The sequence below is a fragment of the Haliaeetus albicilla genome, chromosome 26 (genome assembly GCF_947461875.1).
Source record: "Haliaeetus albicilla chromosome 26, bHalAlb1.1, whole genome shotgun sequence".
NCBI lineage: Eukaryota > Metazoa > Chordata > Aves > Accipitriformes > Accipitridae > Haliaeetus > Haliaeetus albicilla.
The window spans coordinates 18426961-18448120 of NC_091508.1; the positions used below are offsets into that span (position 1 = coordinate 18426961).

Here is a 21160-nt window from a genome sequence, read left to right on the forward strand (position 1 = left end):
AGCTCGTTCTTGCCGCGCTCTTTGGCTGCGGTGAAGTCGCAAACATTGCGCAAAAACCGCTCTCCCTCCAGCTGTTCCTGTAAAGCCTCGAGCTGCAGGCCGTTCCCCCCTCCCGGCTGCCCCTCTCTGCAGAGGATCAGCTCCCCTGTTTGTTTAAACCCTGCACTCTTCCCTTCCGCTCCACGTGATGCCTTGGGCCAAACGTCGTCGTATTAATCACCCCTGGGCCGGAGCTGACTCCGCAGCGCTGGTTGCAACTCCTCCAGCATGATCGTCAGCTTGACCATCCGGGCGCTCGTGATGCTCCCCTTGGGGTTCTGCTGGCCGCCGGCTTTCCAAGAGGTGAGTTTGACCTCCAGAAAATGCGGTTTCCAGGAAGACTTTTTTATTTCTAGGAAAAAAAAGGAAGAGACAACACAACGTGTTCTAAGCCAAAATCCATCAAACCTCACTAATCGAGAAGATAAAGCTGTTTCCTCTGGGTGGCTGTTGTGCAGCCCATGCTTAGTGCAAAATAAAGCCATGAGAACTTGGCATCGGTACTTGTTGTTTGCTGGCGTTCCCTCCAGGTTAGTTCAGTTAAGCAATAGTCTTGCATCCATTTGTTTTTCTTAAAAAAATGTAAAGCTATTCTTCTTCTTGCAGAAATTTCTCGGCGCTTTGGATGCGGAAGATGTTTTCTCTTATTTTGGAACCAGCTCAGTGTCTGATGGTATGCAGGGCTCCTTCCTTCTTGATTTTGGAACACGTCTGTCAGTTTATTTCTAATGCTGTGCGTTCGATAACGCTAAGAACACTTATTAACGAACCCTGATCTGACAAGCATTTAGCATTTCTGAGTCACATTACTCAGTGAGACGACCTATGTTTCACTGTGAAAGCTGTCGAAGAACTGGGTCAGTATTTAAAATCTGCTGAAGGAGATATGATAAATCTTTTTGCACATTTCTCCTGCGGTCCTTATTCTCTGTATTGGTATTTTTCTATGAGATTAACAGATCCAGGTCTTCCGAGCGGGAAGCTTTAGACTAAGAATAGCTTTAAAAGCACTTGATAATTTTTTTGAAATAAACATGGAGAGACTAGTATTCTGGGTCTGGAATGATGGTAGTTCAGAATAAAGATACGTTTTTAAATTCTCAAATCCTTAAAGCACGGATGTTGTCTACTTGTGAGTTCACCTGGTGCTCATCCCAGTGTCTCTGTCTGGATTATGATAATTCTCACTCAGTAATACTTAACATCGGAGGAAGTAAGACTGTCTCAGCCTTTGTTAAATGAACTGTTCTCCTTATTGAGAGAGCAAAAGCGCCGATAAATCAGGAGCCAGTTTCAGAGCTGTTGTCTGTTCCTAATCAGATTATCCTCACTTTGGAATACATGAAAGCATAGAAATTCTTTCATTGTTGACACGATGACCCCGAGAGGCCACAGTTGTCATTTGGAGAGTATTTTTTCCTAGGGAGATAGATCATTACATTTGTTTTTGGTGTATTGTCGTTTCTCATAACTGTTGCCCTTGTTCTGGTCTTGTTTCATTTCTTTCAGTACCTGAATTTGTTGTTGCTGAGCCAACTTGCCCTTGTAAAGAACAGGCTGGGCTGATGTCCTGTCGTATTCAATATTGCTCCATTGCGGCCTGGGGAGAACTCTATGCCTTTGAATTTCTAGAGGACCATGCCCTCCTTTCACCTTCCTTTGTGAGCAATCAAGTGGTGAACTCTTCCTTTAGCTTACTGAAGCGATTCTCGGGCAACTGCTTTGCAGGTGGAAATCCACTGCAACCCCCCGGGGCTAAGTGTAGAGTCACTTACTGTGAAGGACAGCTGGTGAGTATGCACTGAACTTATTCTTACAAGCTTTTACAGCCTTCGTAGGTTTGCAGCTTGATGCGCCAAACGTGTGTGAACCATCCATTTAATAAATCTGAGCATTACAAAGGAGAAATGGGAAGGATATGGCACACAGTTCTCTACTGATAGCAAATGTCTTTGGAATAACTCAGAGGTGGAATTTCATCTCCTTTAGCAAGGAGTCGTCATTGCGAATGAGGAAAATATTCATATCAGGCCTGTCAGAAGCAAAGATGTGGCCCTGCTGAAGGACCTTGGCTTCTCCAGACCCCACATTCTTTTCAGAAGTGCCGCAAGAGAGGCAAATACAGCAAGAGGTAACGTGCATGGAGAGGAGGCCCTGCTTGTTCTGCTTGGAAAAGCTGTCTTCTGGTAGTGGGGTTGCTTGCATGAGCTCAGAGGAAAAATTTGTATCTACAAATATATGAGTATATTTGAATATGTTTCTCACCTCATTGCGGTGTAACTAGTGTGTTTTCATTCAGGTATTTGTTATTTTGATAGCATATGTGTGTTATTAAGGATGCTGGCAGGTGAAATAAACTGACAGGAGTGGGAAACCTGAGCAAGCAACTGGAGGAGTGGTCTTCCAGCTGTATTATTCTAGTCTTTCAGGAAAAGCGAGTGGATATGTAGGACCTTTTATGTTGTCTTGCATTTTAAACTTCCTGTGTCCCTTTGTGCTGTTCAGCAGGGCAGTTTCTTTCTCGCCTGCAGAAGAGGGCTGAGGGAGCTGTCAAACATCTGGAGCTGATGGTCGTAGCAGGTCCAGATGTTTACTTGTACCACAAAGAGGACACAGAGCGATATATTCTCACCAACCTGAACATTGTGAGTAGCTTTCTGTTTGGATTGCTGTCCCAGTGTGAGAGCTCACAGTGTCACAGACTATGTCACAGGCAGATGGACCTCTGTCAGTGCACTTTGAGAGGTGTTTGTGGTTACTGGCTCCTGGTACAAAGCACTGCTTATGTGCAGGGTGTTTCTCTCTGCTTCCCTTGGCACTGCATGGCAAGCTTTCCCTTGTACAAGGAGCTGCACGAGTAAAAGCGGATGTTAGAGGCTTTGGGGTTGTTGCCTTAAAACCCATGTAAAAAATGTAGCTCTTTGTTTCATTACTAATATTGTTATAAGTCAGATACAGTAGCAAGAGTTTTATCACCAGAGCCTTGATCCAGTCCCTGTTGCTTTCAGTGAGATTGAACCAGATCTACTGAATTAATCTTACATTTTACATTTGAACATTTTATTTCCATTACAGAATTTCTCTAAATGTCTCCGTTTGCTATTATTAAGATTTTTTAATGCATTTTCTGTGTCTGTGTATTGCAAAAAAAGTCTTTAGCATTCACTCTCCTACCCTATGAAACTGTTTTCCATGCCGATTCTTCTGTCTGCTTCAGAGTATCTGACAAGTCTAACAACAGTTCTCATCTGTTGACAGATCTATTTACATTTGTAGTGCATACTTTAACGTTGTACTTCCCAGTGATTTTATAGTTGCCCCTTATGGTTACCAGGTGTGTTACCTTTGTAGTGAATGCAGCGCTGTTACTGGGAACAGGTAGCGGGAGTCAGCGAGGTACCTTCTTTATTGAATCCTTTCTGTCTTTTAACAGGGGGCAGAGCTGTTGAGAGATGCCTCACTGGGTGTTCATTTCAGGGTTCATCTTATGCAAATGCTTGTTTTGACAGAACCAGAGGTAAGCAGGGAGGACTATGTGCAAGTGTTGTCCAAGGGGTTGCTAAAAGCTGTGTGAAACATGCAAACATGTGCCTTCACTCTAGGCAGAGGTAAACATCACCACAAATATCACCTCCTCGCTGATCAGTGTTTGTGAGTGGAGCAAGAAGGTCAACCCCCAGAATGACTCTGACCCCCGGCATGCTGACATTGTCCTCTACGTCACCAGGTACTGAAACTCCCCTGCCCTGGGAGGGGACTGGAAACAGGGCTGATGGTGTCTAGCTGTTAGTGCAGTGACAAGGATTTGCACTGGGTCTTCCAGCAGTTGGGCATCACAGAATCTTTGGAAATGGGTTTATTCTCCTGTTTGGGGTTGATTCTCCTGCCCTTAGTGTAATGCAGTTAGTGAGAGGTGCTGTTTCTTCAGTTTCTGGAGGAACTGGAATATTCCCCAAGCACTGACCAGCCAGACTGGAGCAGACATTTTATGCTTCCAGAGCAGCACAGCCAAACCCACTGCAGCTTTTTGTGGGCAGAAAAGTCGAACAGTAACTGGAAGTGAAAACCCACTGGTGTTTTCTATGGAAGATTTCTAGTGCTACTCTGACTCAGATGTTTTTTGTCTGACTTTCAGGCTCCTTGCTCTAAATTGTCTTGGCTAAGTTTGTCGAAGCCAAACTTTTCTTGAGTGTAATGGCTTTGTTCTGGTGCTCTTTCTTCAAAGAGGTGATGATACTGCTCTGTCTTTTGCTAATAGGATTAGGTCATTTTATTCTATTCTGCTTGTCTGGTGTCATGGGGATTTTTTAATGTAGAATCACCACAAATTTTGAACAGTGGGCGTTCCTGGGACCCTACTGCTACCATCTTGCCCCAGGGAGCTCCATGTGTCAAAAAAAATGTTAGGTAGCTGGCAAAGTTAGATCAGGAAGGTGCCAATAAATTCAGCTGAATGTCTAGACCTGACATTATTAGCTGCAGTGGTTCTTTGCTCTTTCCTCTGTATCTGTCTCCCTTACTTTAGGTTTGACCTGGAGTTACCTGATGGGAACAAGGAGCTACGTGGAGTGACTCAGTTAGGTGGAGTCTGCTCCTCCTTCTGGAGCTGTGTTATTACCCAGGACACCGGCTTTGACCTGGGAGTCACCATAGCCCATGAGATTGGGCACAGGTCAGTAGGAAAGCCCCAGAGCAGCTCAGTATGGTTTATTCAGGTAAAAGCATAGCCCAGTTTCAAGGATTCAGAAGAAGGAAAAGGATCTCTTGGCGTAACAGGGGGTTTCCTATAGATTATTCAAAACTTTTGGAAAGAGTTCCTTGCATTTCTTGTATTCTTGCATGCTCTGTGACAATTAGAAGCTGCAAAGAGGAGAGAAAACCTTTGTGACAACAGTAGAAAGAAAGGCTGCAGAGGGAGCTCAGCCCTTGCTTAGAGAAGAGAGGCTCTGAGGGAACCCAGCCGCTGGGTTTCTTCCCCTCAGGGCACTGTGCTTCTTCTGTTACAGTCTTGGAATCCCCCATGATGGTGAGGGGAATCAGTGCAGCAGCAGCGGTTACATCATGGGTTCAGCAGGAAACCACAACAGCATCGACCTCACCTGGTCACAGTGCAGCCGAGAAGAGTTCCTGGCCTTTGTCAGGTAAGGGAATGGTCGAGTTCTGTGTGCCCATGTGGGAGTGTTTCCCTGTGCTGGGAGCTTAGGAGAGGGCAGGGAAAGAGAAGGAATAAAATAGGACATGCCTGGAAAATGAGGAACTGTAAAACACTTGGGGTTTATTTATTTCTTACCACTTGTGTCTGCTGCTGAAGTTAAAACCCAGTTTTTGCTTCAAGTAGCTGGAAATTACTTTGGTTAGTGACTAACATGCCTGGAGTGCGTTGGACTTCTCAGACACTAGCTCAGCCTGGAAATTTTGTTTAAAATGTCAGAGCATCTAGGTTTAAACAAGCATTGCGGGCTGTGAGCTGGCTGGGTGAGAAACAGGCGTGAGTTTCTGTTATAACTTCAGCAGCAGGGAACTGTGAGCATCTCCAGGCAGCTGCTACAGCTAAATCCATCACAGCCCACAGTAAGCATGTGTTGTCTGGGAAAGCAGCAGCCAACTCCCAGAATGAAACTCAGCAGAAGTTTGCAAACATGTCATTGTCCTTACTGCCCACAGCTGGGAAAGTGATATTTCTTATGTCTCTATCAGCACAGGCCAAACAAACTGCTTAAATGACCTGCCGGACATGGACAGCAGCATCCCTGGATGGAAGCCTGGCTTGTACTATGGAGCAGATGAGCAATGTAAAATAGCCTTTGGGAGTGTTGCCACAGCATGCACCTTTGCTGACAGCAATGTTGTAGGTAGAAAGTTTGTCTCCCTTGCTAGGGGCAGCAGGGAAATGTTTTGGAGCCAAGATTCAGCAAAAGGGAGCTGGGGACATTTTTATTTTAAAGGGATGGAAGGTGCTTTCCTGCCACAGATTTCTTGGCAAAGAACAAACCTTTGAAGGCTTTTAAAATGCTTCCCTTCTCTCCATCACCTCTTTCGTCCACATAAGTCTCCTTTAAGGTTTGCACAGTATGCACAGCCTTCTGTCCAAATGGGCCTGGCCGTGCTAGTGCTGGGTATGCCTACTCAGGGTCCTGTCTTAGGGAGCTCTTGTTCATTGGATTCCTTCAGCTTCCCCACCATTGCTCAAGTCCCTGTGTCTGAGAAATGCAGCATAGCTAATAGCTGCCATCTGGACATGTTTTGTTAATGAGGAAGCCCTAAGGTGGGTGGAACTTTAATTGCTTCAGTTGACCATCTTCTAGCATTACAGCTGGCAGTGATGGTCTTTTGACATGCCCACAACTTTTGCCCAGGAGCAGGAGAAATGAAGGGACTTGCTTGCATTGTTGGGTAGCTGTGGGAAAACCAAACGTCTGGGACATGGACCATTTAAATGGAGCAGCTTTTGGGACTGCTGTGTTGATGAGCCTAAGTGACTCCCCGAACTCCCTGATTTTCTTGACACACCAGGACATATGTGAAGTTCTGTCATGCCATGTACAACCAGGAGACAAATCCAGCTGTACTCGGCTTCTTGTTCCCCTCTTGGATGGTACTGAGTGTGGAATCAATAAGGTAAGGAGGCTGCTGATCTGATGATCAGGAGTGGGTGTGGGTGCTACGGAGCTCATTAGACAGCAAGACACTGTTGGTGACTGGAGGGTACATGGCACTCACTGCCCCTCAGCCAGGGAGCCAAGGCCAGACACTCCAGTCACAAACTGGTACCAGCTGATCTTGGTGTTTCCACCTTGTCTGTATCTTCTGGGGTTGCTTTGCAGTTCTATAGCCTGACCTCTTCTCCAAGGCTTTGCTTTCTACTTGAAATGATCTATCAGCTCTTTGTTTTAACCCCAACCTCATGTTAGACCATAATTACAAATAGGACTATTCTAGCCTCTTGTGAGAAAGTGCCTCATTCATCTTGGGATTCCCTGTTACAGTCTGGCCTGCCAAAAGATGGGGACTTGTGCCACCCTTGTAGATCCCACCTCTGATGGGTTCACTGTGGTGCTGCTGCCAATTTTGTGTATTCTTGGTCTTAGTGGTGCTCCAAGGGACAGTGCAGCTCTCTGGAAGAACTGAACCCCATGGCTGTAGTCCATGGGCAGTGGTCCAGCTGGAGCCCTTTCTCCTCCTGCTCCCGCAGCTGTGGAGGTGGAGTTGTGATAAGGCAGCGGTTCTGTAACAACCCCAGGTAAGAGGTGGGGAGCTGGGAAGTTTGCAGTGCCTCTTGTCCGACTCGGAGCCGTGGGGTCTGAGTCTTGCACTTTGCTTGGGACAAACCTGCCTCTGTTGAGGAGTTCTTCTCCTGTTATTTCCAGGCCTGCTTTTGGGGGGCAGGAATGCCATGGTTCCAGCGTCCAAGTGGAGATGTGCAATACTCAGGTAGTGGAGCTCATCACATCTTCTGAGCTTGTTCTTAATGCCGCTTAACTCTTTGAGAGCTGGTTTGGGACTGTACTTCTCACAGCTGATTGATCTGAGAAGGAGGACTAAAGATCTGGCATACAGCCTCCATCTGTCTGACAACAGGAGAGCTATTTGTTCCACTGTGTCTGAAGGCAGCAGTATTATTTGATAGAATTGTTCACATGTAATGAAGCATTTTCTCTATGCCTTCATAGCAGGACAGATGCTGAGAAAATAGTGACTCACTTAATGATAGTTTTCTTCAGAGGAACATTCTTATATTGTTCCTATTTTCCTTATCCATTTATTTTGTTGAAATAACAAAGATATCAGCTTCCAAACACAATTCTCTGCATATCCCGCAGCGTCCCTTTAAAGTGGTTTTTTTCATTTGCAGTTGTTATGGTGTTTTACTTACCAGCCACTGCTTTCTGCCTTTAGCTAGTGGGTAAAATGCTGCTTGGGATTCTGTGCTCAGTAACTCCCTTTCATTACCCATACAATTCTCTCTGGGATGTAGGCCTGTTTGATGACCCAGCAGGACTTTATGACTGAACAATGTGCAGCAACAAATTTAAAGCCACTGTATCTCACTGTAGAAGTGCCATCCTTTTATACCTGGACTTCTGCTGTTGGCTTTGCCAAAGGTAAGGAGAGACTGAGAAACTGTGGTTTCTTTGTGAAGGGGAGCGCTCATGGACCTGTCTGTACTTTGAAGTCAAAAGGCTGTTTCAGTGATTGTTTTAGTTTTCACGTGAAACCTGGATACTCTTTCTGTCAGATCCTTTTGACTTCTGCCCATTGCTTGATGGTCAGCCACGTGCCTTTCTGAAAGAGTAACTCCTTTCTTCTTCTGTCTGCCTCCTCCAGGGGACATGCTATGCAAGCACATGTGCAGGGCTGTTGAAAACAAATTCATGGTAAGCCGTGAAGACAGTTTCATAGATGGAACCAGATGTGAGCAGGATGACTCTGAGCGCCATGGGGCTTTCAGTTTGTGTGTAATGGGAAGCTGCAGAGTAAGTGACTGGGGAATCCAGGTGAACCTCTGACACGTAATCTGCTCCAAACAAGTCAGTTTACTAGGAGCGGGGGAAGAAAACACCGTGACCCAAACAACAGAGCGAGCTCTTCTCAAAAGAAGAGAGTTTTGTTCTTAGCTTATTGGATGGAGTCCAGCAAATCTACTATTCTGTCTGTGTATCCAATGCCAATGCCCTCTAGAAAAGACATTCTGCTAATTATGCAGTAAGTACATAAGGCTATTCATCCCTAATCCAAGAAGCAATTGGTTTATGCATTAGTTGAGGAGACATCATTAGCTGTTCAGTTTGCATGGTATAAATAGCCCTATAAAACGCTGACTCTGTCAGAGAAAAGTTTACATGATTTGAACATACCAAGTCAGTGGCAAAACAAGGAGTAAAACCTGGGAATCGTAAGTTGACAAATTGATTGTTGCAGTATCACTAATCAAAACTGAAGTACTTTTTTTTTTCTGGAATGCCTTGAGAAAGGCATTCTTTCATGATGAACTTGAATATAACTCCCCCGCACTGTCTGCATTTTAGTAACTTCTCAATGCTGACCCGGTTGTATGTTTTCTGTTGTTTCTTTACATTCCCAGAATACACTTTTAAAGTTTTATGTTTTTCTCATTATCGTCGTATTCACAATGTTTTGTAATGCATTTCAACCTAATGAACAGCAGAGGGTGTAGGCTTAAGCTAGTCTGATTGCGGCTGTTCTGTTGGCGACAGTGATAAGTATGGATGTTATGGCAGCATCCAAAACCTGGGATCAGTGCCTCTAGCATAAATTCAGCAGTTGCACATGTTTTGCTGCTAAGCCTGCTGAGATCCTCCTGTAGCTTTGTGTAAATTAGTCTTGTTCGTGGGAATAAGGATAGAATCTCTTTTCTGAGCTCTATGGGATTGAAGGCCAGGCTGAAGGATGTGAGCTAGGTTTGGGTCTGGGGAGCTAAAGATTCCTTTAGAACCTGCCATTCATGTTTACTGTTCTCCTGGGCTTTTTTTTTTTTCCCCCCTTCCCCCCTCCAGAAAGAATTCATAGAATAGAAGGAGTGCAGAGCGTTTGTTTTAGGTCACAGGAGAAATCTTTCTGGGCTGCTTCTTATGGGAAAGAAAATGTCACACAATTAATGAAACTTGTGCTCTCAGCTAAGGCTTTCCAATCCCTGGCTTTGCATAGTGCCATACAGTGGTAGATCTAGGTACAAATGCATCTTTGTCTACCTTGTCGTCTTAAATTCAAATTACAAATGAAAAAGGCAGTTTCAGGAATTTAGGCAATGTTGCTTTCATTCACTTGTTCTCGGAATAGGCAAGTCTTGACAGACTCTCCCCTTTGCTCAGGCATTTGGGTGTGATGGCCAGATGGACTCCCAGAAGATAATGGACTCTTGCAAGGTCTGTGGGGGTGATAATACCACTTGCACCGAAGTGAGTGGATCTTACACAGAAGGAAAAGCTAAAGGTGTGTAGTCCTCACGCACAGACTCAACATTATGGTACTGTTTGTATGCTGTTGTGTAGGCAGAGTGACTTTTTTGGTCATAGTTCTTCTCTGGACGTGGACCAGAAATGTAGCCATTTGGGAAGTCCAGCAAATTACTGGGAGCTGGTGGCTGTGTTAGATGCTTCCTGAGATGTTAAACATCCATTTAGCAACTGCTCTGGCTCTTGCAGTATCACATGTAGATATTAGTAGAGAAGATAAAAAGAACAAAAGAGAGGTGAGAGCAGGACACAGAATTCATTTCTGCTTTGTTTGCTGTATTCACCATCACTATGTTCAAGCCAAGCTGATAGAGCTAAGGTTAGTGTGAATTTAGCCTGCTGGCCGTCACTGTTGTATCTTTTTTTTTTTTTAATAATAGCTATATAACCCCTGTCTGCAATTAAGCTTTGTTGCTGCCTGTAAGGCTTGTCCTCCAATGGATAGTGTGCTAGTAAGATGAAGAGGGGTTGATCTGTAATCCCCAGCTTTTTCAACAGAGGTACAGCAACGGAAGGTGACCATGTCTTCTTTCTTTCCATCCTTCCAGAGTACATTACATTTCTGTCCCTGCCTTATAACAGCACCTTGGTCCATGTTACCAATCAGAGACCACTCTTCACACATTTGGGTGAGTTGAATGAAAGGGAGAGGAGGGACTACAGGCAGGGCTAAAACAAGCTTGTAAAAACAAGAAAATGGAATCTGGGAGGAAAGTTCTTGATGATGCAATTTGTTTGTGGGATGTTGTCCAGTGGGAAGTGGTAGAAACCACGTTCTTTGGGATGCCTGATTTAGATTAAACTGGTTTCTAGCAAGTGGGCAGTCTGTAGCTGCCAGCACCAGGGGACCACACCATATCTCTTAACCTCACTGCTACTTTTGCCTCTCTAGCTGTGAAGGTTAAAGGAGAATATGTGGTTGCTGGAAAAGGAAAAATCTCGCTGAATGTCACCTATCCGTCAGTTCTGGAGGACAGCCAAATCAAATACAAAGTGTTTCTCACCAAGGACAACCTGCCAAGCCTGGAGGAAGTCCGTGTGGATGGGCCAACACAAGAAGAAATTGAAATACAGGTAAATTAAAATAGTGGAGTTGGAAAGGGGCCAGTCAGAACTGACCAGGCTGAGTTTGCGTAGCTCTGCTGCCATGCAGAATCCAGGTGTAGTAGGCTTCGTGTCCAAGGCCCGTGGAGATGGTGTTCACTAAGAGCGATGGTGTTGCTCTTCTTGGGAAAGGTTGAGGGTTGGCTGCCTGCAGGCTTTCTGCAGCTCTGGGGGATAGTTGTGTGGTGAAAAGCATACTGAGTTAAACGTTTTCCTTGGCTTAATCTTTTTTCAGTGCCCTGTGCACAGAATTCACAGGGTGAGTACTCTGACTGCATCTGGCAAGAATTGAGAGTCATAGCATTGAGGCTCAGGACTGGATGGAAGACAGGGGGACTAGCTTCTCTTATCTCCATCCTAAGAAATGAGTCTGAGTTGATTTCTGCATTGACCACAACTTTTTCCTTCACCAGGTCTATCGAAGGTATGCAGAAGAATATGGCAATGCCAGCAACCCAGACATCACCTTCAGCTACTTTGTCCCCAAAGAGAATCTGACGTATACGTGGATTCCTCAGCAGGGGCCATGTTCAGTGACCTGTGGGGAAGGTGAGGCAGCAGTACTCAATCTTTATGGAGATCTGGGCAGAATTCTAGTTTGGCTAGCTGGTAGTCACCCAGATCTTTACTCCATGGGCTCTCCTGGGCTGACTGAAAGACATGTGACATCAGTGATAGATACTTGATTAGAACTTACTAAACAACTGAACTGAATTTAAAAGCAAATTGCTGAAAGTGAGCTGCAGTTGCCAGTGTTAAACTGGACAAAAGAAAAGAGTGGTACAGCTTTTGAATTAAATTAGCAAATCAGCAAATGAGCTGAAACATAAAATGATAGTGAAAACGTTTGATCGTGAAGAGGATTTTTAAATAGGTTTTAACCGAACTTTTGGTTTTAAGACTAAATAATTTTCTCAGATTTTTCAAAGTTATTGAAGACTGTAATTTGAAGTTGGCTAAACATCAAAAGTCTGAGACCAAAGTGGTATCTAGTGTCTAACTAAAGCCTCAGAGCTAATTATGAAACTTCCTTCTTAGAATTCTGTTCCTGTGCCATGGCTAATCCTTTCTGTCTCCCTGAAGAAATCATAATGCAGATTGTAACAGATCACTCTGGTAGACGGTCTGACATTTTGTTTACCAGATAATACAGATGACACTGGCAAGCCTCTCAAGATTTTTATGACAAGGATTTAGAAAAATGCATTAATGAATAGTTGTGAAAGTCACTCTATAGGACTAGTTATGTCTGGAGAGGTTTTCTCCAGCAGATTCCCCAGCTGAACTGACTGCTGAAACTCTGAAGTAAAGAACTCAAAATGCTCTGGGGCCTCCCAGCTAATGCAGTCACAAACAAAAAACATGAGAAAGCTGGGACTTAAAATAACAGAAAGTTGAGAATCCGAGCTGAAATTGCATCTTGAGAGCTGAAAGTGATGCTCAGGCCCTCCTTACCAATAGACATTATTTGAAAACAAGGAAGGTAGTAAAAAGATAACATTGCTGATTGATTCTTGACATTTGCTTCTCAGGGTCATGCTCTTTAAGATTCAGGAATGCCTGTCTCTCTTTGTGGGTAGCTCATTCACTGCAAAGGAGACTCTTTACAGCTTTGCTTGTAAGTTTTTTGAGTTTGGATTTTCACCTGCTTTACCTATTAGGTTCAGTATTGTTAAAAATCTTGTTTATAGCTGTAGTTTATCAATATTTTATTTCTTGCATGCCACAGGCACTGCAAGTCTGCAGTTTCTCTCCCAGTACCTCTAGTCTAGTTTTGGATATTGATGATCACTTTGAGTACACTGGCACAGTGCTGTCTGGGTACAAAAGCAGCGTGATGATATTACATGATTAGTTCTACAGAATGTCATTTAAAAATGGCTGATTGCTAAAGCTTATTTTCAGCAACCCGTCCCTCATCAGTCAGACATCAAGATCATTAAAAGTAATTTGGACCAAATTATGATTGATATCCTTGTTCTTGCAAACGACCAGTTTAGAGCAATCTTTCCATTTTGGCAGTGGATTATCCATCAAACTTCATCTTCTGGGGTGTTCATCTTGGAAAGTCACTTTAAAACTCTTGAGGAAAAATTTATATCAGAAAGAAGGGGTTTGTGTGTTTATAGAAAGTCTGTATTCCCAAATATGCCATTTTCCTACACAGATGATTTGAGTAAAGGAATTACTGCATGTTCCTAGCATACTAGAGGTGAACTGTTCACTTTGTTTATAACTTCCTTTCCTTTTCTTTTTGTATCCCAGGGACGCGACCAGTGCATCATGTGTGCTTTGACCAGACAAAGAATGAAATAACAGAGGATCAATGGTGTCTGGAGCTACCACAGCCCCTTTCAGAGCACAAGCCCTGTGCCATGGAGCCATGCCTGTACAGGTTGGTGTTCCTGGAAGCTCAGCTGAATTCTTGCTTCACTTGTCCTTTCTCTGCCAGCTAACCCAGCCTCTGAAGTCTCATTTGCATTGTGCAAGGTGAAAAAAAAGGAGAGGTATGAGGTAGCTTCTTCCTAATTATAATGGCGTAGTGGATCCCAAACCATGTTGTCTTTCCTGGTCCTATGAGGTGATTGAGATGTCAAATGAATGAATGGGAGATAGTCCTTCCAATATTTTACGGTAGTCTACTAAATGAAAATACTTCGAGGGCATGGCCAGAAGATGTCTGCTCACATCCTTTCCAAGATTGTGCCAACAAAGATTTGGTCTTACTCTGGAGGAGACAGTTGTGTTAATTAGACTGGAAAGAGGACCAAGAGCCAAGCCTGCCCAGACGTTGATCTCATAGACATTTTAGTGTTTAATAAGAAGTGATTACACTGTGAACTACAGCTCTTTAGCTTAGGTGCTTTTAGTCCTAAAGAGCTGTCAGTGCAAGGGCTTAATTTCCAGCAGTTGTTCTCTCAATCACATCCAGACAAGGCTCTTGAAATAGAGAAGCTGAATACTCTGTAGGACCCATTTCTGTAGTCAGTGGTGTGAGAAATAAACCTCCATGATCTAGGTGAGAAATAGGGTGATACAATTACTTCCCATTTAGGTGGAAGATGTCTCAGAGAGATGAATGCTCTGCTGTCTGTGGAACTGGAGTTGCCCAGCAGAATCTGACCTGTGTTCAGTTTCGTGATGGATTGGAGATTGTTGTGGATGACAGCTTGTGCCCAGCAGAAGAAAAACCCCTCTCCATTGTGCCGTGTGTGGTTAATGTCTGCCCATTAGGCTGGGACAAAGTGAGTTTACTGGCTTGGCTTTTTCAGGAGTCTCACTGGGAGCTTTGCACTTGTGATCCACAGGAGGCTACCAATTAAGAGCCACCACCTTACTGCTGGAGTCTGGGTGGGCGATTTGCACCAAGGATGTCTGCTCAGTTAAAGGTTCATCCTGTCACTTCAGACAGCTGTGTCCCTCTTAATTTATGCTGCTGGATTCATCAGTTCATAGTGGTGGTTTGTTTAAGGCAGCTGTTGACTGTGTTTTTTCTTCATTTCTCCTCGCAGAGTCCAACAAAACCAGAAACAGAAATAACCTCTGGTCCACTAGGAAATACCTCACTGGCAAACAGAGAGGTTCTGACATGGTAGGGAGGATTGCTAGCACGGAAGAGGGCTTCTCAGCACAGGATCCAGTGGTCCAAGTCCGTACTGGGGAGCCACTGCCAGGTTTACATTTACAGATGGGGAAGATACTTCTTTAGGCATCTCCAGTCTCAGGTAGCTCTCTTCAGGTAGTGTGAATTAGGAGGGGTCTTGGCTGTTGGATGTCCTTAGCTATTCCTGATACTTATATGTTCTGCAAAAATGGAGAAGGTGCTTAAATGTGCCTCTTTCTTCAGGGACAGCAAATATGTTGTAGGCTCGATCTGGAGGTATCCCCCAGCTTCATTAGATCGGGACCGGTGTGGAAAACAGGTGCCAATGTCAGTCTGGGTCTTTTTGCTCTGTTCTGAGGAGGAAGATTCACGCTTACTTCAGACTTTGGAATCACTTGGGCATATCCAGCTGGAAAATCGGACCGTGTATGTCTGGAGCCCTCTAGCTGGAGAGTGTTCCGTTTCCTGTGGTAGAGGTGAGATCTTTTAGTGCTGCAGAGAAATGTTACTTGGCTGTAGGTGTGAGCTTAGTGCCTAGGAACCTCAGGGACCTGGTGTTTTCCCCTCTACAGTTCTAAGTGCATGTGTAGCTGTGGTCACAATTTTTTTTAAGCCTGAAGAGGCAAGGGGGCCTGGCTCAGGGAATAGTTTAGAGGCCTGGCTGGCTGCTGCTGTGCTTCAGCGTTGGCGGGGATGAGTGCAGTAAGAGTGCCTGGGGCTTGGGCAGAGTTTGCTTCTTTTGTACACACAGATGCGACTGACACTGCTTGGCTTATTTTCAACCCTTGTATGCATGCCATGCAGTAAGATCACTTCCCTTTCTAGGTAAGACTCAGCTACAGTATGTATGTGTGGCTTTTGACACCAAAGAAGAAACCCAAGAAGAAAACTGTCATCCAGTGCCAAAGCCAGAGAGCAGGATGGAAGTCTGTGATCTCGGTCCCTGCCCACCAAGGTAAAGCAGTTACCAGGAGAAAACAAGCCAGTGAGAGGTCTTTCCTTCCTCTATCTCCAGGGACATGGTAAAGTAAGGGTCAAGCTACTCTGAGGATGTTATCTTCCTCTGCCCTGGTTTGAAAGCACAGCCAGCTGCAAAAACAGTAGCACTGATCCATACTCAGCAAACTAACCGAGAGTCTTTCCTGGGCTGGTATATTCTCAGGCAGAACTAAGTGAAGTCTTTGGAGTTTGAGTCCAGGGAAAAACTGAAAACCTCTTGATCCCTTATTACCCTGGGGAAGTAGGAACAAATCCGTAACTGCAAAAGGTGGTGACATATTTGCCAGCTGTACTGTTTCCACATAGCATCAAGGAAAGTAACTAGAATTAAATGCTCTAAGAATATGGAATAGCTGCTCTGAGAACTGAAGGAAATTGGTTGCACTTGCCTTAGGATTTATGGTATTGCAGAGTGCACTCAGTGGCGTGACTGCTGATCTCTCAAACATGAGCCAGTGTGTATGAGCGCCTTAACAGAATTCCAGTTGTACTTCCATGGACTGGTTGGATTTAAAATCCAGTGAAGACAGGTGACAGCTGGAGGTTCTCACTGATGGCTGCATTATTCCCAGGTGGCATTACAAAATGGGCTCATGCAGTGTAAGCTGTGGAGGAGGTGTGATGCACAAGGTCCTCTCCTGCGCAAGGGAGGCCAGGGAGAAGGCAGAAGAAATTGTGGCAGGTGTCCAGTGTGATGGTTTGCCTCGCCCAGAGGAGCAGGAGCTGTGTAGTTTGGAGCTGTGCCCTCCGAGATCAAAATGGCCGCATGGGTCACAAGAGCATGCACTGGGGAAGAGCAGTTGTTCGTGAACATGTATGGTGTGATCTAGGATATGGCTCAGGGTTGATAAATGGGGCAGAGCTTGCCCTACCCTATTTGCTGTGGGACTGGAAAGCCACTGGCATCTGAACTTTATTTAAGTACTACAGGATGCTGCTCCCAGGATGAAATACCCTGGGTCAGTTTCTGATCTGACTGTTCAGAGTGGTGTGCCTTTCGGAAGGAGATAAGGTTGTTTTTGCAGTTAAGCCTGTGTACGTCACCCTGGGGAAGACTGTAATGGATGCAGAGTAAGATTCAATGTATATTTCGAGTGTGTGGGCTTCTTGCAAAATGTGAATGCCCTTTGTTTGGGTCCAATTCCAAACCTGCTCCAGACTGCCTAGCCTTGTTTCAAAGGCTGCCTTCTAAGTACCATAGGCAGCAAAGTGTGTGAGGCGAAGGGATGAAGAAAGTTGCTGAGGAGCAGAAGGGGGAAGGATGAGGGAGTTGCAGTGCATTTTCTACAGTGAGAGATAGTACAGGGTGGGGATTCATCACTAACTGAATTTTTCTTCTCCATGTCCTCTGTCAGATGGAAGGTAACTCCAGCTGGCCCCTGTTCCTCCAGTTGTGGGCTCGGCTTAGCTGTTCAGCTGGTCACCTGTGTGCAGATTCACCAAGGCGAGGAGATTTTGCTGGAGGAGCGTTTGTGTCCTGTGGCAGAGAAGCCCCTTACCAGCATCCCCTGTGTCATCCGAATGTGCTCTTATGAATGGAGCTTCAGTGAGTGGACAGAGGTATTTGCTCCGGTTCAGATGCAGCACTTGGTGTCTCTTTGCAGTGGTTTTATAGCCATTCACTTCCCTAAAGCATACAGGGGAGAAATACCACTTCTGCCTTGTATATTTACTTCCCACAGAAATGCTAAAGTGTTTCTAGGGATGTTTTCTATCCTTTCCACTGCCCTGTGTTTAGCAGCCATAGGTCTGCTTCCCACCTTTCTCAGCTAAGGTTTTGGCTGCAGTTTAAAAATGGTCCTTGGCATGTTTTCTTCTGGAATGCAGATCTTTTCAGATTTTTTAGGAAGTTGTTCTGCAATTGAAAGATATAGTTTGGAAGATCCCCTGCGAGGTCGGCCATCTTATAGCTGATGAAACTAGAGCACTGAAAGGGCAAGTGACAGAACAGCATCAGTGAACAAAAGATCAGCCTTCCAGATCATGCCTGAGCCAATAAATGTGTTTATTTCTAAATACCAACTGAAACACGTGCATAAAGGCCTGTGGGTTTCTTCCTCTGCAGTGTTCAACTTCGTGTGGGAATGGCATTCAGACACGGCAGGATTTCTGTCTCAACCCGCTAACCCGTAAGCACGTGAACCCCATCTTCTGCAGGCACTTCCCCAAGGCCATTGTGGTACGTGGCTGCTCCGCAGGGCCCTGTCCTGAGCAGGCGGTGGGGACCAGGTCCCACGGAGCAGGACTACAGACAGTGACACCAGCCGTGCTGACGACAGCCGCAACTGCCAAAGAGGGGAGAAACAAGGACCTGGATCTTCCTCCTTCTGCTGTGCCAGCTGTGCAGTGGGAACAGACAAAGACCAGTGGAGGTGAGGAGGACACTACCAAAAGGTAGAGATAGGTGCTTACTGCGTGCAGCTGGCTTGTGGTGACCCTACTGCCATACAGGGACAGGAGCATGGGAAGGGAATACTCCTGGTTAGGAGAGACAACATGCTGTTCCTTCCAGCATGCCATGAGCTGTCCATGTTATCTGAGCTAGGAACAATGACTCCCTTCCCTGGGCTTCCCAAAGCTCTTCTGACTTGGGACTCCTTGAGGCAGCAGCTGACTCTTCCTGTGCTCCACCCAGAAGGTGGGCACACTGTTGGCACTTGTCTGTTCATAGTGCCACGAAGGGAATGGGGGATATTTTGCAGCAGCTGTAGTTCCTTTTGGATGTTTTTCTCATCTGTCTCTGCTGTACAGGTGTCTGTGGAAAGCTCTTTCTTAATGCCACTGGGGTCATCAACATGATGGGTGTAGAGAGCAGTGACTGCACTGTGGCCATCGGACGTCCTCTTGGGGAGGAGATAATAGTCAGCGTCCTGGAGAGCTCCCTCAACTGCAGTGCAGGTACTGCCCAGGGTGTGCTGGGGACTAGCCTGGCCCTTTGGGAAATCTGCATCTCATTTGCCGACGTGCTTTTGGTGCCCTGAATGGTTCTTGCTACCTTGGAGGCTGTGTAATCTCTGAAACCATTTTACCATTTTTTCTGTCCCACCAAGTCTTTGCCAGATGGGACTAAATGAAGTTGATGCCTTTCCTCCCACTACATAATAGTTTCTTACCTGTTTTGTTGATAGATATGAGATGAAAGGAGTTTATGGGGTTAAAGAAGCTGCTTGCTTTGGCCTGTTAAAAACTCTCTCTGTAATATACCCTGTTGTTGGAATCAGTACAGTTAGATTAGTTAACTGGACTGTTTTCATAACAGATTTTGATAAGATAGGAACAAGATGCAGAAATTACTTGATTCCAGACCTGTATAAGATAGGTTGCGGCCTTTTACTTAAAGTAAAAGTGTTTCTGGTCCCTGTTGCTCATCCATTCCAGGTGAGGTAATGCTGTTTTCTGGGCGAATGATGTGGCGGACAGGCTGCAGGAAGCTCCCTTTGTCACTGATAAATTCCAGAACGAATACACTGATTGTGAAACAGCGTGTTTTGCTGCCAGGAAATGGGGTCATTCTTCAGTACAACAGCAGAACTGCAACTAAAAAATATTACCAAGGTACCTTACTGAAAGCTTTGCTATTGCTTTAGATTGAGGCACCCATGACAAGGCCCACAGAGTTCTACAGATCATGGTTGCCTATGGAAATCTATAGAAACCTTGCTTCATTTTTAGCAGCTAATAAGCCCCTTCTCGAGGAGTGTTGGAATTAATACTATTTATGGACTACCCCTCCGTTTTAAAGGCAAGCCTCCTGCAGGTGTTTGCTGATGCTTGGAGGTTTCCAGATGAAAATCCTTAGAGAAACTTTTCTGCCTGTATTTAATTTAAATGTTTTCTTTCTTGGAGGTGCTGGACACTTCTTTAAATCATTTTCTTTTCTGCTCCCTTTCCCTCTCTCAGACTGTGACAGGCAGCTGTTTGGTCCCCAAGGTGAAATAGTGAATCCTGTGCAATTGGCTGATCAAAGGCAAGAAGTAGTGTGTCGGACCTTCATCAATGTGGCTCCTCGGCATCGCATAGCTATCCGTGCCCTATATATTGACCTGGGCAATGAGAGCAACCAAACGCATTTTAATTACATCCTGGTGAGTCAGAAGCCTGAAGGGGATGATTTGGATAGGAACGGACTCATCTCATTAGACATTTCCATCCAGATGCAAAGTTCAATCACAAATTCTAGAGGGTCAGACTCTGATCTCTTATGTAAACAGATGTGAATGAGCACTACTGGTGTCTACTGTACTTCTTCTAACCTTCGTGTAGGGCAGCTTTTCCCCCTGAGTGACCAATTCGCAAGTCCCCAGTATTTTGTGGGTACTTCACTTGTAGGATGCTATGATAGAATGGTTTGGTCTTTCTTTACGCAGGTCCGTGATGTAAGCACCATGAAGACGATGGTGTTCCATGGGAAACAACAATTCTTCTGGCAATCAACAGGAAGCCAAGCTGAAATTGAATTTCATGAAAATATTAAGGATCACCGAGCCAGTTTCTGGGCTGAATATCGTGCTATTGGGCCCAAATAAAAGGGGCGAGGGCCACTGCACTGAGAAGGGCTGTGGTCCAGTTAGTCACTGCTGCCTGTTCACTGCTCGAGGTCACACGAGTCATTTAATCTTTTTGCCACTGCTTCCCTATCTATTGAGTAAGAACAATAATATCTACTGACTCCTTTGGGTTCTCAGTTAATAGTTATAAAGGTTATGCAAAAGACATATAACTACCAAATATTTAGAAATAGTCCTCATGCAGATTTTCTGTCTGTGTTGATTGGTATTAATGCAGTTTACATGTCTGCAGTTAGTGACTTGGACACTTGAAGGCTCAGGATCCTGCTTCTGTAGTACACTGTGACCTTTTAGGATAGTCATTTAATTTCTCAGTGGCTCAGTGTCCCATTATAAACCTCTGTATACCACAAGTAGCTATGATTATGGTTTAGCCATTAAGTTCACTCTCCTGCCCCTTAAAATGCCCCTTAAAACTGCCCATTGAAATTCTGCAATGTTATAAAAAAGGTAAAGATGTGCGTGAGGACGAACTGTTAGCCCAAAAAGACTAGAGACATGTGAGGGCAAGACAGTTTCTTTGCCCAGGAGGGTAGTGCAACACTAGAACAGGTCACTCAGAAAGCTTGAATGTTTTCAGGAGTTGGCTATACCAAGGCACTGCTGACCTGGTCAAGCCCTGGTGACAGTTGGCTTTGTATGGGAGGACTAAATGACATCCAGAGGTCCCTCCCCAGCCACCCTTTCTGTGGTTCTACTATTATGTATCTGACAGTGATACCAGTTCTTCTTTTCTATGGGAAAATAAAAGAATTCTGTCTCTTAATGACGGGTTTGTTGCTGAGACATATTTGCTCAGATAACAATAGTAGCTGTGCTACTAATCTGCTCGTATCTTCTCACAGGAACTGTGCAATGAGAGATTGTTGAGA

At 44.9% G+C, this 21160-nt stretch overlaps 1 protein-coding gene across 4 annotated transcripts; it reads left to right on the plus strand.

The window, feature by feature from the left end:
- Nucleotides 1-130: 130 nt before the first annotated feature.
- On the plus strand, nt 131-21054 carry ADAMTS13 (ADAM metallopeptidase with thrombospondin type 1 motif 13). Of its 4 annotated transcripts, none has more exons than XM_069770846.1 (30): nt 131-342; nt 646-712; nt 1549-1829; nt 2029-2170; nt 2545-2684; nt 3473-3556; nt 3642-3766; nt 4565-4711; nt 5046-5180; nt 5737-5887; nt 6553-6657; nt 7128-7279; nt 7407-7470; nt 8015-8141; nt 8365-8513; nt 9870-9990; nt 10562-10642; nt 10906-11087; nt 11531-11666; nt 13383-13512; nt 14173-14362; nt 15080-15197; nt 15547-15676; nt 17076-17280; nt 17786-18092; nt 18266-18358; nt 18472-18618; nt 19099-19275; nt 19621-19805; nt 20088-21054. In XM_069770846.1, exons 1-30 carry the CDS (start codon nt 268-270, stop codon nt 20244-20246), a joined length of 4305 nt encoding a protein of 1434 aa, XP_069626947.1. In that variant the 5' UTR covers nt 131-267; the 3' UTR covers nt 20247-21054. The 4 variants fall into 4 exon arrangements, with proteins under 4 accessions (XP_069626947.1, XP_069626948.1, XP_009924765.2 ...); XM_069770847.1 differs by having other exon boundaries at nt 2548-2684; XM_069770849.1 differs by lacking the exon at nt 131-342 and adding an exon at nt 363-569.
- The last annotated feature ends 106 nt before the right edge of the window (nt 21055-21160 follow it).

Coding starts and splice junctions, on each gene's coding strand:
- ADAMTS13 (XM_069770846.1), top strand. CDS start 268: ATGATCGTCAGCTTGACCATCCGGGCGCTCGTGATGCTCCCCTTGGGG. Junction 17,281..17,785: donor GCTTCAGTGAGTGGACAGAG/GTATTTGCTCCG, acceptor CTTCCTCTGCAG/TGTTCAACTTCGTGTGGGAA. Junction 19,276..19,620: donor AACTAAAAAATATTACCAAG/GTACCTTACTGA, acceptor TCCCTCTCTCAG/ACTGTGACAGGCAGCTGTTT.